The sequence below is a fragment of the Corvus brachyrhynchos genome, unplaced genomic scaffold (genome assembly GCF_000691975.1).
Source record: "Corvus brachyrhynchos isolate BGI_N302 unplaced genomic scaffold, ASM69197v1 scaffold633, whole genome shotgun sequence".
In the NCBI taxonomy this organism is placed as follows: domain Eukaryota; kingdom Metazoa; phylum Chordata; class Aves; order Passeriformes; family Corvidae; genus Corvus; species Corvus brachyrhynchos.
Genome location: NW_008237435.1, coordinates 1,671,278 through 1,690,434, shown reverse-complemented (window position 1 = coordinate 1,690,434; position 19,157 = coordinate 1,671,278). Strand labels below are relative to the sequence as shown.

The 19,157-nt window shown below is 39.4% G+C and overlaps 1 protein-coding gene across 1 annotated transcript in view; it reads left to right on the top strand.

The window, feature by feature from the left end:
• Positions 1-278: 278 nt before the first annotated feature.
• Positions 279-19,157, top strand: part of KCNB2 (potassium voltage-gated channel subfamily B member 2) — a 174,651-nt gene continuing 155,772 nt past the window's right edge. The window contains exon 1 of the mRNA XM_008631374.2: positions 279-959. Coding sequence (XP_008629596.1) covers positions 381-959 — 579 coding nt within the window. The 5' untranslated portion in view covers positions 279-380. The remainder of the gene's footprint in view (positions 960-19,157) is intronic.

Below are 19,157 nucleotides of genomic sequence, written 5' to 3'. Positions count from 1 at the left end.
GTTGTACAGATTGTCACAGCTGACTTTCACAAATACAGAAATTCCAGTGAGTTTTTCCTCTGCTTAAACATAGTGCTCTTAGCTGTTCCAGTTGTTCCAGTGGTTCTGGGTATTACCACAAAGAGTATCACTATAAAGAGGGCAAATTGCAATAATTAAATTTTCATCTGCATATGAAAGTATGGAGAGAGAGAGGGAGGGAGAGAGAGAGAGAGAGAGAGAGATTGGGGGATGCATTGTACATGGCAATATTCTAATTTTTTTTCTTTTTTAGCTTCAGGAATGGAGCTGTCTGTCTGAAGAGGACTCTGCCCAAATATTCATAGTCTCCAAGCTCATTTTCGTACAGACTCTGGTGTTAGAACTTCATCTTTTTCAAAATGGCTGAGAAGGCTCCACCAGGGATCACCAAAAAGTCTTCAAGGTCCACCCTTTCTCTCCCTCCGGAACCAGTGGAGATCATTAGGAGCAAAGCCTGCTCGCGGAGAGTTAAAATAAATGTTGGTGGACTCAACCATGAAGTGCTGTGGAGGACTTTGGACAGACTTCCAAGGACACGATTAGGAAAGCTCAGAGACTGCAATACCCATGAATCTCTGCTAGAAGTATGTGATGACTATAATCTAAATGAAAATGAGTATTTTTTTGATCGACACCCTGGGGCTTTTACTTCCATTTTGAATTTCTACAGGACAGGGAAACTACATATGATGGAAGAAATGTGTGCTCTCTCTTTTGGCCAGGAGCTTGATTACTGGGGGATTGATGAAATATATTTAGAATCTTGCTGCCAGGCAAGATACCATCAAAAGAAAGAGCAAATGAATGAGGAACTGAGGAGAGAGGCAGAGACAATGCGAGAGAGAGAAGGGGAAGAGTTTGATAACACCTGCTGCCCAGAGAAAAGGAAGAAGCTTTGGGACTTGCTGGAGAAACCCAACTCATCTGTTGCAGCAAAGGTAGGATAAACAATAGGCTTAATACAAAGACAGTAGCAAATGGTTTCATGACCCATGCATCTGGCTTGCAGGAATCAACAACTTCCACTAAAGTATTTAGAGAAAAGAAGAATCTAAAAACCTACATATCATTAAGTGAAAACACCCAAATCTGTCCTAAATGCCACTGAAATCAGCAGAAGGAACCCTGTTGAGTTCAGTCGTTTTTAGGCAACTGTTGTACTTTGCTTTTGCTGTATGTGATCAGAAGCATCTGTGTAATTCTTAATGGACTCCATATTAAACAATTCAATGAAAATACAGCCAGATCTACTTGTTTGTTAGAAAGCACCTGGTTATGAGAAACACCCACTTCAGTATTGCTTGGCCTGTTACATGCACTGCATAGGTGGTATGTCAGTGTTTGGTAGGTTGTGCTGGATAGGCTATCAGAGTCAACAGCTGGTCTGGCACGGTTTTACTATAGCATGTTTTCTCTTATGCTACATTTTTGCAACCAAGGATTAGAGTGTTTTGTATAAAAATACTAAATATTAATGCAAATATATACATGTATATATTTATATGTATGCATATTTATGTGTATACAGGTATATGTATATAAACAAGTATATATTCTATGCACTTATAGACACACACACACACAAATATATATGTGTAAAGTTTATATATATTCAGTCAGAAATGAGAACAAATTCAGATGAATCCTGGTTCCAGTTCTGCTGTCTTCAAACAGGCAAGTTGGCTGAAGTCTCACTGATACAATGGAAAAGTTTACCCTTGTTGTGGAAGTGGGACTGCATGCACAGATGTTGGTACTGCTATTTAAAATAAAGATTTTCTTGCATCTTGAGGAACTTAGTTGTTCTGTTTGTGATGTGAGGCACTAATTAATGTGAGGTAAATTTTGGAAGCTCACCTCCAGTTTGAATGACTGAAAATGAAAGTGTCTGATGTTTAGGTGTTCATGTTCAGCTTAACTGTGGCTTTATTTCCTTCTGTTGCTGTTTGTTATTGGATGCAATGCTCTTGGACTAAGGTAAGTATTAAGATATGATGGTGCAATGGACAAAAAAATGAGAATTCTAGCAAAGATTTTTCTTGCAATAGCAACTCTTACTATTGAGGTACAATACACAATTTTTTAAATTTTTCATTGTGAGATACCCAACTTTTTAAGCAAGGATGTTACTTTAAAAAAAAAAAAAGTGCCAGATTTTAAGGTTTCCAACTGGAATAAAAGCTTATAGGAGAAAAATGAAAGTATTCAGAATATTTTAGAAAACTGCATGAATACATTTTCTGCTTCCAAGATACGTATTCTGGGCCATATGTTCCTCTCCAGGAGAAAGAGCAGAGGGGAAGCAGATGGGCATAAGTTTTGCCAAAACGGGTTCAGGGAGGCCGTGTTACACACCGTGATCCCCTGGTGCAAGCTAACATCCATCAGCCCTCGCCAGCCCTTCTGTGACACAGCTGCTGCACTGGCTGCAGGACTCAGGGATCAGCTTCTCAGTCCTGCATGCCTTGAAACATCACCAGTGTGTTCCTGTGTTCCATAACAGACCTCTCGTGAGGGATATGGGGAGGAGGATCTCCTATGTGAGCCACAGAGCTGAAACACACTTCACGTGACCTGGGAGATCACCTGGTTGCGGACACTGCCTCAGAAACATCCAGCGGGCAGATTTGTTTGTGAAATATTTTCTCCTTTATGTATATATATATATATATATATGTACAGAAACGAAGGCAGTTGCCTCTCTAGGGCTTGAGACATATGCTTAATGAGTGTTTTCCTAAGACTAGGTAGGAGTCAACACAGTAAGATGAAGCAGATGAATAAAACAAAAGCAATGTACTGATTTTTAGATTCTTTGCCTGTGACTTGCTTTCATTCATTTGCATGCTGAATAAATGCAGAAATATAGGATAGTTAAACTTGTATGAGTGCTTGCCATTCACCAAACTGTTCTTATGACTTAACAGTGCCCCATCATGAATTTGCTTAAAAGGAGTTAGGCTGACTCTGAGCTTTTAAGAAAATACCCCTTTGGCCACTCCAAGCAGATTTCTCCTCAGGTTTTGCAGATGAAAGTGGTTGTTTCTTTAATTTCCCAAGATGACTAAATAATTACTTTTTACCTTTTTATTTCCTTTTTCCCTCATCCCCTAATTTGATTCAATGTTTCAGATCTATTCCTTCTTGCTACAGGGAGTTTCACATTGCACTTGTATACATGTTGTAATGGTTTTCATTATTTCAATTGCCTTTTGTCTAAGTTAGTGCCATTTGATGTGGTTTCTGTGGTTCTGGTAGCTAGAAGTCACCATAATACATGCACTCAGTTTCTCTTTCTTGTCACTTTCAGTCTGTAAATACATATATGAGCCAAATTATAGTCAGATATGCCCATGGCAACTCAGACAGCTACAGAAAGTTGGCTGAATGACATGAAGGAGAGAAAAAACACATTTGAACTTGGGTAACATAAAAAAAGACATGGTGGTATCAGTTGGATGCACTTTGAAACAGACTGCATTAAGATCTGTGGCAAGGTTTTATCGGAAGCGTTTAGATAACACCTCTTTTAGATTTTTTATTTTGTGTTTGGTCAAATAAGTTGCTAGTTTGTCCTGAGACAAGAGACACAACCATCTTCTTTCCTCTGTAGGAGTAGAAAGGATGGTGGGATTTTGACAGTGGCCAGTTGGGAGCCAAGTGAGGAAATACTACCATAAGCCTCTAATTCAAATATTAGCTCCCTTTTGAAGAAATGAAACCCTATGAATGTGCAAAGCTATCCTCCAAATGCTTGTTCAGTCATTCAGATCCTGTGTAGCATCCAAGCAAGTGACAGGAGCAGCTTGCTTTTTAATCCCTCTCACATCAAAGATTAGAAATGTGAGATAAACACTCAGATGTGATTTGATATGTGACTGTGTCTTGCCACTTCTTGATTCTGCTAAGATCCCTTCTAGGTCTGATCCAAAGCTTACTGAATTAAGAGGGAGTCCTGCTTTGGATTAGGCATCTCAGGACAAATCCTGCACCTTTTGAGGTCAGTAAAGTTTTGCTATTGACTTCACTTACAGCAAGGTGAAACAGAGCAAGGTGAAACAGAGCAAGGTGACAGTGAATGAGCAGCAGGTATTTTACAGGATCTGTAACAGTAAATAGGAGAAAGCAAGAAGAATGTGTGGCAAGAGATTTTGTTTAGCTAGTAAAAAAAGGAATATTATAGGTCAAGTACTGTTGCACAGTACAGGCACACTTTACTATGTGAGTTTTTTAAATTTCAGTAAATACAGATGTGCACCTCAGTCACCAATTACCATATTAGAGGCACAGCAGTTCTTGCTTAGTCCTCACCCCAGGAAAGATCTTTGTGAATTCAGCAGACGTTTCAGCTGAGGAAAACAGGATTTACCTTCATTTTCCAGTGTTCTCATTCATAAGCTTTTTAAGTGGGATTACGATAAATACGTCCAGAAGTCCAGCCATTTCAGACATGTACAGTGCTATGAATGAGAAGAATGTGCTGGGATTTATGAAGGACAAGAATTTTGCATATTCTACATCCCAGAGAAGTCCTAAAGCCTGGTCCCCAAACCACAGAGTTTTGCATGAGTCTGGTATTCTCTGGTCCAGAGTAACATCTGAGTTTTTAGACCAGGTATTCATTTGTACTTACTGGGTAACCAGTAGTTTGTGAAAACTGTCTTTAAAAAAAGAAGTTATTTTACTTATACTGCCAGCCTTCATTTAGTCTTTTATGTGCAGTTGCTGGACCTATAACAGCCTCCTTAGTGTAGCAGCAGCTCGGACCAACCTGTCAGTAGTACAAAAGTCCTCAGCAGGTACCAGAATGAGCATTGACTTCAGCAGATGTGAACTTTGTGCAGCTGGATTACGTGTTTATGGTTCAGCACCCTGTTGAACTGGCATGTGAAGAGAGCACCTAGCTGAGCTGACACCTATTAACTATGTCGAAGTTATATTGTTCTATGCACTGCACTCAGAATCAAAGGAGCCTTACTTTGGAATGACCATGAATCAAATGAACCCATACATGTAATGTTAATGCACGAGCTCTTCCTTTCACTCTTGTTTATTGGGTCCAAAAACCTGATCCTTTTCTCCCAGTTTTTTAATCCTGGTGGAACTCATTTGGGCTAAATCCTAAATAAATATGGAATGTTTCTAGTGACGATGTTTTACTATAAATATAGAGTGACTGAAATAAGAAATAAGTGGAATATCCAGGAGTAACAAAGATCTTAAAGATATCTGATAGTGATTTAATGACCTTTCATCTACAAGAGTATTTTAATTACTTTACAGTAACATTATCAACAAATGACACTCAGATTTTCCAATTGGTATTTCATATTCCATGTTGTCCCTTTGAATACAACTAGAATGTAATTGATTGTGATTGATTCTACAGTTCTTTATTGTGCAAGTCATTCTTTCTCACATGAATATTTGCTTCAAGCTCAGTGTGACTACTAACTGATCAAGTATAAAAGGTAGTACAAAGTAATATAAAAAATTACTAGTCAGTCACATTCTGTCCTTAAATTTTTTCATAACCCCTGTTGATGTTCATACACAGAAGGGTAAAATATTGGCCTTTGTGTTTCTGCAGTATGGGGTTTGCTTTATTTAAAGTGAAACCTGATAGGGTTGAAAGTGTTCTTTGTTAATTCTGTTTGTTTCAATGCATGGCTGATTTGTCCTTATTTTATTTTGGTGATTTCTGTTTTTCTTGGGGTTGGTTTTCGGGCTTTTTTTTTGGTTTGCATTACAAACTGTAACATGACTATTACTTCTTTGTAAAAAGCACACTAATTTATCAGCTAACTAGTGGATTGTGGATTATAGAAGGTATAATTATCCCAAGCCTAACTGGAAATTGTGAGGACTTTGTGTGCTGTATTGAGTAACTAATCTCTTATGTGAAAAAACTCCTTTGGGGGGAAAAAAAGCAGGAGCACAAAAGAGGAGCTTTAGACCACTGGTATTTATTTAGCTACAAGTGTATTATGGCTAGGCTTGCCACAATGACTTGCCAAGAGAGGGCACACCTATTTTACATGAAGGATCTGATTCTTATTTTCCACAAGTCTGTCTTACGTATAATTAACGCTGACTCTCATGCCTTAAACTGTGTAGAGCAGTTTAAGAGTGGTCTTAGGGTGTGTGGAAGTAAGCAGAGTCATTACACATGACCAGAACAGAACAGAGTACCATATAGGACATTTCATTATTCCTTTGCAAGTCCTTATAAATTATCTCCTGGCCTGTCACTGTTCATTCAGTGGTGAACCCTAATTAATGGTATGCTACTTGTTCCTTTTGGGTTGAAGGTAACCGTATATGCTCAAAGGACTTTAGCAAAACTTAGCTGATTGGCATGTTGTGAAGAAGAGCTATCACACATCAGCAAACTGTCTGTCAGCAGCTGAATGTTTGCATGAAGATCTTAAAGTGTTCATGTGAAAGAAATACATTTGGTTATGTTCGCATCCTTCATGTTATACGAACAAAATGCTTTTCTTGCCAATGTCCTCTTCTTAGTTTAGGATTACACGTTCTGTGTCATCCAGATTTTGTGACTATTTCTCCACACAAAGCTTATACCTCATGTGCTTTGCCATCTAATTGTAGACCAAGGATGAAGATGATACAGAATTAACACTGTATCTTTTTTAAAGTGTGAGGAACAGCTTTTGTGTTAGTTTAATTCCCACAAGTTTTTGTATTATATATCCTATACATCAGGGCATGATATTCATTGGAGATAAGTGTTCTTTTCTAGCTGATATGTGGCTTGAGCTTCCGTTTGACCTCTGGTTTCAACTTATTTTTGGGGGTGATCTTGTCACAAAGCTTTTTCCAAATGGATTACCAGGAATAATATCATTTACATTGTCACTCCCAATACATTATAGAAATTTGTCTGCTGAAAATAAGTTATGGTAAAGCACAGAGAATGGTCACTGGTAATAAATAAGTATCTTCATCTCACAATTGTTTCTGCTGAGGACACTCATTACCATTCTGTGCTTTTAAGGTGAAGTTATTTCTTGTGCCAAATGATAAAGTCAGTCAATGTGACTGTAAGAGAAGGAGATTATATTGGATCCTAGTCATTCATATTTAATAACTCAAGTGTTTTAATGTCTTGAAAGATAAGTGAATTTATTGCTTTTTCAATAGCTATTATATCAAGGAACAAAGAAGACTGGCAGTAGTTAATTGATTTTGTTTGAAGAACTTATGTATGCTCACTGCTGAGCTGGTCATTAAAAGATTATTTACCTTCTTTATACTTCTTATATGAAGTATCATGTAACCCATGATTCAGCAATTTTGGTCAGTTTAAGTGTCATGGAAATACAGCTACCATCTGATCTGTCTTCTCTGGAGGTGTTTAGGACCTCAGTTACATACGGGTTCCCTCCAGCCCTGAGATTTTATCAGTGGTGTGCAAACTTATTAAAAAACCTTACTAAAAACTACTGTCGGAATCAGTAGAATGTCCTTTGAACCGATCTGCTTATTATTGGCACTTAATTCTCAGTAAAACAGATGCAGAAGTTGTGAAAGCAGTGCCAAGGGCAAAGCTGCAGTGACTCATATTCAGGCAGTCCATCACTGGCATCAAGCACTGGCACTAGGGAATATCCCTATTCCATGTATGAACTGAGGGGCGAGAACTTTACTTCTGTAGCTGTGATAAGGGGCTTCACTGACTCTGGTTTTATGGTTACATTAAGGAAAATCAAAGGGGATTCGTGATGAGTCTGGTTAAAGGGGGGAAAAGGCAATAATAATCATTTTAAAAATTGGAGAAATCCATGTTTCATATTTGGTAACAAGATCTAATTGGTAACGTTTTGCAAAACAAAGTTTTAAAGTAATGAATAGAATGTGCCTGCGCTTGTGACACCATTCACAGAATCACACAGTAGCTCTTGTGTCGGAGTCTCCTCCCTCCTCACTCTTGCACAGAGAAACCTACTAGGATTTTGAATATATGATATTACAGTGATTTACCAGCAGGTACAATCTGCATGAGAACAGCTATCCTTTGCCATAATGAATAGAAAGCATTATTCCAATTTTGCCCAGCACTTTGTGTCCTTAATTCAGGAGAGCAATTTTACTCTTCAACAACAGCTTCTTTTACCACTGATCATATCCTTTTTTTATGCTGTTGCCATCTATTGAGTATAGAGTAGCATCACTGGCATATATCTTTTAAAATATGTACTGCAGTATTTCTGGTTAGGAGGGTGATGTTTTGGGCATTTCAGCATGCCCCCTGCAAAATCAGAGGCATCTCACGAGCTGGATTTTCAGCTGTGACATGTCACTTAAGCTGTGTAATGCTTGAGTGGACAGACCAGGCTGTTGTGCCCTTCCCTTCACCCAGAGGCAGATCATATGTCCTAAAAATGTTGCATTTCCGTTCCATGTTTTTATAAGCAGCTGCCAGTGTATTGTTTTCTCTCATGTAAGATATTTGGAAGGAATCAGATGTCAGAGAGATGCACTAGTAAATTAAATGATGAAGCATTATCCAGACCAAATCTATGGGATGCAAAGGGCTGCATCTTATTGTCTGGATAAACAGGCTCTGTCTGGCTTTTAGAGCTGAGAGGCAAAACAAATCTATATGTTCCCCTGCAAACTGGCCTTTGTTTGGGTCTCTGATTTTGTTGCACAATGTAAAAGAACAAAGAATTGCTCCCAAGTGACTGGGAAGCCAAACAAACTGTTGCATGTTGTTTATTTCAGGAAAAAAACATGGTATTTATCATGACATATGGCAGACTCATGAGTTTTCTATTTGATGAAGATATGTGAATATTTGACGCATAGTACTAAACCCCAGGTCCTTTGGGGAAATATCGAAAACAAGCTAGTGGCACAGCTGTTTCAAAGTGACTTTGAGATTCAAACAGTATCCCAGCACAGTCTTTATATGAAGCTGCCACAGCCTGCCCTTAACATGCCTTGGTTGTTCTCTTTTCGGGGAAGCATGCAATAGGGCCAGGGTTTCAGGTGGGATAAGTGCATTAGATTTGCGCTGGGTGGGACTCAGAAAACAGTTCTACATTTTAAGTTATCTATAAGCATGCAGTATCCTTTCCACATGAGTGTTATGGCATTATGAGTGAGTCAATACCTGTACTCCACATACCATACCTGAGACAGCTCTTCTAGTGTTTTGGAGCAGCAGTGGGAGGAGGCAAGTTGTCTTTAAAAAGCATGCTTACTTTGGCACTGTAACCCTTAAGTCTGAATATTACCAACTAGCCTTTATTTCCAAAATGAGTGTTTGGGTTTGTGGGATCTTATCCTATGCATATACTATGTGTAAGTATATACAATATTGACAGCTGAGCCTTTAAAAAAAAAAATACATGCTCACAGTATTGCACATTCAGAAGATGTGTGAGATGGCTGAAGCAATCAGAGCAGTGGTTTTCTTTCAGTATGTAAGTGCCTACAAACTGCCTGAATTATATTCACTGAATTTTCAAATCATTGTGTAGCTACTTGTAATAAATATTCATACAGGATTTCTTCTAAAATGCAGGGGAAGACAGGAGCCATGGGATGCAAACCTGAAGTCTGAGGAAATTTTTATCTGAATGGCAGGGTGAACTCCTGAGTTTGGTGTTAACTGATCTCTGAGGCTCAAGTTCATTCCTCACTGAAAATCTTTTATGCCTGCTGCTTTTGGGAAATGATGTTGTGTTCCCCTAAGCTCCTGCCTAAAAACTAGAGCTTCACCAAACTAATAAAAAAACCTTCCAAGATTTTCTAAGCTATTCTGTCCTAGTCCTAGTCTCTATTTCAGAGGCTAGGTAAGGTGATTGAAAGTCCAAAAGGAGCAAAGTTCTTCACAAAACAGCTCTTAAAGGGGGAGTTTTCCTTTCCAAGGCAGCAGTTTCGTTGTGGAACACTGGGGCACATTTGTTATCCAGGGTTCGGTATCTTCAGTCATCTTTCACTGGGTCCCTCCTGATGCAACCACAGGGGTTAGACATTGCTTTAAATAGCTCAGGTATGGCACAGGCCAGAGCTATCCCAAGGACAGCCAAGTTGCAGTGACAGTTTCAGGTATCACTGGCCACTTGCAGAATGCCCCCTTGGAAGGGATTGCTGCTGACATGCTTTGGGACAGTAAAGCTTGCTGTGATTTCATGTAATCTCAGGAATGGTATTTTTGGCTAACTCCTGAGATGGTTCCATTTTTTGTACTCTTTCAATCAGTTGGATTTTGGTGACAGACAAAAATGACATCAAGCTTTGTTTACAAACTCACATTCACACAGTTTCTTCCCCAAGCACTGTAGCCTCCTTTTGGATTGCTTACTGAAGTATCTTTGGGTGACCTGTCTATTCTGTTTTACTGAAGTATCTACCAGAGTGTTTGGCTTTGGGGGAGGTTTTTCTGAAGAACAGTGGATATTGCTAAAATAAGGTAGGTAAGGCAGTTCTTTTTCAGACTGATAAATGTGTTACAGGCTTATTCTGAGAAGAACTGGGAACTCATTTCCATTTCTATTACTTTCACTAAGCTTTTGTATTTTCATATATTGTCTTTTAAAAATTTTGATATAAATTCTTTTGTGGAATTAAATGACATTTGAAAAAACTGTTTCAAAAGTATCTTGGTCTGTGCTCTGTGTATGTATGCATACAGCTACATTTTGTGAGATGATAGCACAGAAAAATTTTGTTAGTGCCCGTGAATTCAGTCGTAACACTGACTTCAAAGTTCTTTAGGCCATTGCTTCCAGCATTTAGCACAAAAGGTGAAATACGTAATATGGAAAGAGTACATAGGTATGAGGCCAGTCCTGTTTCACTGAACTCTACAGCCTTTTTTTAAAATTGAAGTAGAATGGACAGATGACTGAGATCAATCTTAATACATGCTTCAGTGAACCTGATACTAATTTATTGTAATCTGAATTTTAGATTGATATATTTTTCTGCCTGATGGTGAGGTTGGTGTTCATGGATTTAATTCTAAACTACATATGAAAAAATTTACTCAAAATGCTGTGGGTGCTCCAGTAATAGTGAAATGGTGAATAATTCCTCTTAGCTTTTCAGTGTTTTTTCAGTCTGTTGAATTTAGGAAGAATCAACACAATTTGCTACGTACTTGTATGTGTAGTTTTGGATGAAATAAGTGTTGAAGAGAGGGTCTCTTAATTAGAGTAGCTGACAGAGATGAGAGCTCTTGGACTGAAAAATAATTTGCTTGATGAGTGTATTACAGAGGGAGTACATGGGGGATAGATGTTCTCTTTTGGAAGCATTCTTAGTACTTGTTAACATGGAATGGTGGGACAAGTCTTATTACAATATTGTGTAACTGATGTTAGTAATGTCTGTGTGAAGAATAAGCTCTTCTGAAATGTTCCTCTTTTATGAAAGCAAATTAATTTCCTTTGATGATGATGAGATGCTTTCATGGTGAGAGCTGCTATGTCTGACTCACAGGTGTCCCCTCTCAGACTGATTTCTGTTGTTAATTGAAAATATTTTTTTTAGTTTTGGCGGGTATGAAATTGAAAGGAAAAACCTAATCTTAGAAATATCCATTATGGCACTGACTCTCTGCTGACATGTCTGACGCATTTCAGCAATAATGCATTCACATTAGTGTAACTTCAGCATTTATAAATCCAGCATCAGTTTCCTCTCTAACTGGATTTAAAACCAAAACCCAACCCTTACCTAAGCCCATGTTCCTGAGAAGGAGGCTGTGTGTGACAGAGAAGTGGTTAAGAGATCGCAGTTACCAGCAGGGTTTTGCTGCTGCCAGTCTTCCATGGAGGCATCCTTCCCCAGGGCTTTACTGGAAAGGCAGGGTGCAGCTGGAAAGGGCACGGTGCAGGCACAGATGTCTCCTGCTTGTGAAGTCAAGCTGAAAGCCAGCGTGCAAACAGCAGGAGAACCCCGGTCCCTGCGAGCAGGAGGCACAACTGCAAATCTCTGTGATGCCTTTGCCCCCTCCGTTTTTAAAAAGGAAGATGGGAAGAAAACCTTCAAGAGCTCTGAACCTTTTCTTGTATTTCAGCTGCAAAGGAGTGATATCCCTTAGGAGCTAGGCTGAACTCAAGTGTGGTCCTGCAAGGAGGAGCAACGCAAAGACACGTGCTAATCGTGGATCCCTGTGGCAGATCAGTTTGCTGCAGGAGCACACGTGGCAATGGTTCCTTGTTCCAACCATGTGACGATGGACGGAGGAACAGTTCTTCAGTGCTGTGCCATAGACAAACATCACCTCTGGGCACAGAAGTTATACTGAACCTGCAGAGAGGTACATAAGTAAAACTCAAACGAAGAATGGAGATTTTTAACTGGATTTCTCCTTTTCCTTTCCCATCCATCTAAAACTAGTTTTCTTTTCCTATTATACATGCGTGAAGGAGTCAATCAGAAGTCAAGCAAGTCTTTCTGTTTTCTTTAGGTCTAAACAGAAGAATCTCACAACATTTTTACATTTTTGCTTAATGCTTATTTTTTAATATCACCATAACTATTGTTTTAAAACTTCTATAGAATGCAACCTCCTCCAGAGGGATGTTCACCTGAGTCATGTGAGATCTCCTTGTTTATAGAAGAAGGGCAACCAACAATTGGCTCTGGTGTGCACTGATTTAACACTGATCTAGAGCATAAGAGAAAAAGAAGGTGCATTTCTCTGTGGATGAAAAATGCTGATAAATTTATTCACTGATGTCAAAGACTTTGGCATTCATTGTTTGGTTAGTTGTCATAGATAAGGTAGAAATCCTAGGCTTAAGGGTGCAATTTTGAAACACAGTTGTTAAAGGAGATTTACAGTACTCTAAAAAAATGGGAGTAAGATAATAGATCAAAATTAACATATAAAGCACAGAGCCAGGTTGTATCTGAACAGCAAAAGCAGTCTTTTCTTCCCCTTCCACACAAGATCTGTAGTCCCAAGTTGTGCAAGTGCACACTGGTTCTTCTGCACAATAGTGTGTATCTCCATACTGTCCTTTGATCATAAGAAACCCTCAAGGCCACCAGGCTTGGTGATGATGAGAGCTCAGCCTCTGCACTGCAGCTGGTGCTTCATGAAGCCTCACCAGAGAACAGCACTGGGTAAGTGGAGGGCTCTGCACAAGGCCTCACTTTGGGGGAAGCTGGGCTGCAGCCTGTTTTAGGGACAAGCGGCTTTGGGGACAGAGCAGAGTCTCTGGCTGGCTTATTGTGTGTCAAAGGCAGAAAATCTATATCAGGAGCAAGATGCATTTTAGCTGGAGTAACACATGCGATTTAGATAATTAAATTGGAACCTGTATAAGTAACCTAATGTCAGCTGTACAGCTGACTTTATTTCTTATGGTAAGGATGCATAAAAAACCCCCAAAAAAACAGGCAGTCCAAGTCACCAGATAATTTCCCTAAGGCTAGAAGAGATCATCAGAAAAGACCAAGGACAAGGTAGGGAATAAGAGAAATATAATCACCAAGTATCTACATGTGTTGAAATCCTAATGCATATTAGGGTTTTTGTTCCTAAAAGCCATGGCATTATTACTCCTTTCTTTTTTAAAATCCTTAGCATGATATCTCAAATAACATTTGTTTCTACTGCCAGACCTTTCAGTCAAAGTAGTGGCCATACAAAGGCTCCCCAGTTTGCCATTTCTTAATTCATAGCAAGGAACTTCAGTCTAGTGACAGCCATCTCCAGAGAGAGGAGGTCTGACTAATCTACTTGTGAGTGAGAGTATTCCTTCTGTGAAAGCAAAGCAGTGTTTTCTCCAACTGTGTAGGTCAGAATTTTAAACTAAGCTGGGGACAGCTGTTCCCGCCTGTTTACTGACAGCTTCTCTGTGTGTGTGTTGGGTGTACACATACAAAAATTACCGTGCAAAGGGAGGTGCTGTGCTCAGTCACACCAGCATGTCACCACACCAACCCAAAACTGAGGCTCCCCAGGGAGGGGTATAGATTGTGCTTGAGAATATTCTCAGCTTTTTTGTTGTGTAAATCACCCCTAGTAAAGATTTAGTGCCACAAGCTTACCTCTGGAGTGAAAATGCATCTATTAAAGAAAGCAGGAGCATTCCGTTGTATGTGAGGAGCAAAGTTAATGAGCCTTGCTTACAAATTAAATGCAGACAAGTAGATGTATGTTCTCATCTGTCCCTAATGTCATTGTTTTAGTACCGAGTTCCTTGTAATATTGAAGTGTTCTGAGATTTACAATCACTTGACAGAGCAGAGAAGCCCTGTTGTACAAATGTGGACCTGAGGTTCACTGCATCTGCTTTAAGGTTCCCCAGAAAGTGACGAAGTGGGAAGCTGGATCCAGATCTTTCATGTCCTATACAGCCCCCTTCATCTGGAACATCTTTTCTTTCTGTGGAAATTTGGTCTTAAATATTTTAGATTTAGAGCAGGTAGAGTTTATCCTCCCCTACCATTAGCAATTAAATAATATTCTCATCTAATAATGCTGGCAGAGATTTAAAAGCTTACAAGCCTAAGAGACTCAGCTGCCTTGTTTCTACTCCTTTTAATGGAAAATAAGCTATTTTAGCAAATTTATTGTGGGTGTGTCCATGTAATGGTGTTCATGTCCATGTAATGGTGTTCATGTCAGTCGGTCCCAGAGTCTTTTGACATGTTTAGTTCAGTGCTGTAGTTTAGAAGAAAATTTCTAAATTACTCTATACTTACAGAATGTAACTACTACTTATTATAGTAACCATTTGCCTTTGATCAGATTTCTACAGTGTAGCTTGAAAAGTGAATTAATATTTAATTTCAGTCAATAAAAAAGACTTTGTGGGTGGAAAAACAAAAATAAATGCTAAGAGCTGAGATAAAAGAGTAAGAAAGTCTTCAAATGCATCCAGATTTTGCTTTGGATATTTATCCATAGTCATTGATTCTTAATACCAACCTGGTCTTTCAGCTTTGGTAAGCGAATATTAAACATCTCCTATGAGATGCTGCAATTGGCCTGCACTTCCAGTACACTTTGGAAAACTAGAGTTTATAATGGGTGCAGCCAGCTTCCTCCAGATTCTGAAATGGGGTGCAGGGCAAAAATTGCTAAATTAATTCCAGCTGCTCTAGCCCAGGACTGGCAGCTAGATTGTTGGATCACCCTTTGGTGCTGCTGTCATATTAATTCACCTTGGTAAGAGGCAAAAATTATTAACTTGGTTGCAGGGCCACGCTGACAGCCTCATTGTTGCTGTGCATTGTGGAGGCACCAGCACCCTCAGGGATACTTGATTTCTCCATGAAGTTCCATCGTAGGAGTTCTGTGTCTTCCAAATTTTTTTAGCATGTTGTAAAAGAGAAGAAACACAGTTTATTGCAAGTAGACAAGGGAAGGACTAAGGCTGTTGTGTATTCAGTCAAGACAACAGTTTTGACATTCAGGGCAGTAAATAACTTGTTGGACCTGTCCTGCAGCTGCTGTCTGAATGGAGACATTTCTTTCCTATCCACTGTGACTCGTGCTCACAATTCATCTTCATTACACTAGAGCTGCAACAGGCAGTAGAGAACTGCTGTGTGCTATCCCAGAGACCTCACAAGCTGAGCAGGTGATGGAGAGGAGGGGGGAAAACTTGGATGCAGCAAACGGCATGGAGCAGCAACATGGTTACAGTAGCTGGTGCCACTGGAGCACTCCAGCTGGGCTGCTGAAGGGTTTCATCATGCCGGGCATTTTCTTAGACAACGTGTATAAATCTTCTGTGAATTAACTTTTCTTCATTTTTTCCTTACCTGGTTCCAATTTCTTGCTCCTGTATGGCTCAGAAAATGTCCAAACTGGGCATTCTGAAAGACAGAATTGATGTGGGAGGTAAACTTAGATAAAGTCTTCACTTAACATTGGATTCAGTTATTCCTCTGTATCACAAAAAAGTTAACTGAAGACTTTATAAAAATTAGATGTGTTTCAGAGCTTTGATGGAAAGAAATCCTGTAATATAAAGGTCCACGGTGTGTATGAATGACAGAGGAAGTTTCCCACTGGAGTAAAATTCCTATACTTTACGAGTGAAGAGCTCAGACTATCAGGAAGAACCCACAATCCCTGATCTAAACAGAAAGAATGAAACCCTACAGCTCTTCTATCTGCTGTTCCATCTGGGTCCAGACAGGGATTGTGGAAAGCTGAAGATAATCAAGCAGACGGCAAATACAAAAAACACATGCTAAAGTGTGATATAAAGAGCAAATGTTTAGACCTTATGAGATACTCCTTTTTGTAATCTTTCCCTGGCATTGGGTGCTTCCTAGACAAAGAGTTGGGTGAGTTGTTGCTGTGCCCTAGCATGGACATTTTCATCTATGGGAAAACTCATAACTCCTTTTTCACATCCCCACCACTGCATGGTGGTGGGAGTTTTCTGAGTGAGAGGGCACTGCTGGGTGCATTTTGTGTATTTGAAGGTCAAATGACCCCTTAGCTGAGGTGTGTGTTTGCTTGCTTGTTCCTGGTAAACAGTGCTATTTCCCTTGATTGAGTTTGTTTAGTAAGTCTGTGTCCTTGTGCTGTTCATACCCAAAGAGTTGATCAAACAAGGTGTGACTGTAAGGGCTCCTTGTCACTCTGCAGCCTGAAGGGGATCTAATTGCCCTGCCCAACTCCGAGGTGAAGTTAATTAGCAGAAATGTAGTTATGAAAAGACACCCAAGGGAAATGTCAAGAAAAATGAAACATGCGTGCCTCCCTGCCTCTGCACATGACAGCAGCTCCCCTTGTTCCAAGGTCTGTGACAAAGCGCAGCTGGAATCCGTGTCCAACACTGCAGAAGGTGATGCTGCTTCGCTCCTGGACAGCTGGTTACCATCTCCTCCACACTGTTGGATCCACACAAGATAATGTTGTTTTTCTTCAGTAAAGCCAGGTTTTGATCTTTTGAGTCTGCTGCATTTTCAGGGCTTTGTTTTTGTTGTGTTTTGTTGTTTTGGGAATTTTTTGTGGCTTGAAAGCATTTAACTACTAGGCTTTCTCAAGGCCAGAATATGTTGGCATTGAGAAATAGAGGAGAATGTTTTTTTTCTTTTGAGTGCTAGTGTGAATCACTGGCAAATAGCAAAGAAATGAGCCTTCATTAATCATAGTCCTTGTGCAAAGCAAATATTGAGCAAGCGCATGTTAGGGAGTGTCTTACGTCAGGTCTGCTTTCAGACAAGGCTGATATGGAAGCCTTCTTTGTTGCACTGTGCAGTAGTGCTTGTTCTGTCCTACAGATGCAGATTTTATTAGGGATTAGCTAACCACCAAGATTCCTTTGGAAGGCGATTACCCCTTTGCTTCCACCCCTGCTGTTTCTCAGACAGATGGATACAGTCTGACAACCATGGAGAACTAGTTGAAGCCTGGAGAGTATGTGACAGTCCAGTAACTGCCCCCCTCATTCCCTGTACCCAGAGGTACACCTGACAGTTTTCAAAATCTTTTCATCAATAAAACTTGTATTTTTTTTACTTTACTTAGAATATGATAAGTCCTTTGAGTAAAAATTGGGCAACAGTTGAAATACTGTAAGGAGAACTTGTATTTTTCATATCTGAATTCTTATGCTTCGAATTTTTGGCACTGATGTAATAAAAATTCTCTTTCAGAAGTCTAGAGATAATGAAATATGGCAGTGGTTAGAGAACTTCATTATATACTGAGGGAAGAAAAGACAGTATGTGATTAGGAAATCTGCTAAAGAAAAATAATCTCAGTTGTTTGTCCTTTAGAATCAAATGTTTGGAGAAAATTTTAGTCCCTGTATAGAGATTTTTAGAAGGGTTAGTAAGGGAATATTTACTACCCAGTAGACTTAAGGATTTTACTGCAATGAAATAAAAATCAAGGTATCGATCTAAAAAAGAAAATAAATGTTTTTACCTTTATTTTACAGCATTTAAGAAATGTCACTTGACACAATATGTGCTGGTTTGGTTTCTCTAACAGTAGGAAATAGGACGATCTGTGTGAGAGAAAATCTTATGGTGTCTGGCTCTTTAGTCTAACAACTTGTGCAAATAAAAGGGGAATCAAAAGAGCATTTCAAGTGTCAGCAGCTCAAGTGATGGGAGTGATCCCATTCACCAGTATTTTGCAATCTTACAATGCCCATAGTCATTATATAGAGCCAAAAATGTGATTTTACATATAATTTCTGAACACAAAAGAGCTATAGGAGGCATGAGAGGTTTCCTACAGCAACACCAGAAGTAGAGTAGTAACACACTCTCAGTTCTGCAGCTTTTGGGTGGGTCACCTGACCAGCACCCTGATCTGCCTCTCACTGGTGGGCCCCTGAGCCCCAGCCCAGGAAACAAGAGACAGCCCTGCCCTGACACAAGCCCTGTGTTCCCTTTGAGTCCAGCTTTCAAACCATGAGTGAATGCTGTCTTTTTACACATATGTTTATATACATATATATATATGTCTGTGTTTTATGTGTGTATATGTATATATTCAGATATAATCCTTGTCAGCAGTTTCCAGCACCTATCTTACGGAGAAGAAGAAAAAACATAAGCAATTCTTTCAGAAATGTTTTTAACATAAATCCCAAGGTGTCCCACTTTGTAATATTTCTTCCATAAATGCTTTGTAGCTGAACTCCTGTTACTCCAGTTTTTCAGTTGCTGCTGAAATAGAGTTATGTAGAGGGAGTATTTTTTCCAAGGTTTGTTTTTTATTCACTTGTAAAAAAATGTAAAGAATAGCAGGGGAAGAGGAGAACCATCTAAACTCACCCTGAAGTGTTTTACATTAATTGAATTTTACTTAGGTGTCAAAATCTTTCAGGTACTTATTTTGAGACGTTCCAGGCATTTTAGAAAAGTTGACTTGGTTGGATTACTCTGCAATATTGCTAAATGCAAAGTCTGCAGCAGCCTAAGATTGAATTCAGCCCTCCTTCATGTCAGTAAGGGTCCTTATATTTGGAGCTGAACTGGCTCTCCAGACACAGTCCTGTTGCAAGAGAGCTAAGGATTCATCCTATTTGCCTCCAGCAACCAAACCAAGGTGCCTGAATCAGTAGTCTGGTTGCCTCCAGCTCTGTCTCATAGACAGGAAAAACAGGGGCTCAGTGGGATTAAGAGAAGCCTTAGGTAACATGTCCTTCTCCACTGACTGTAGG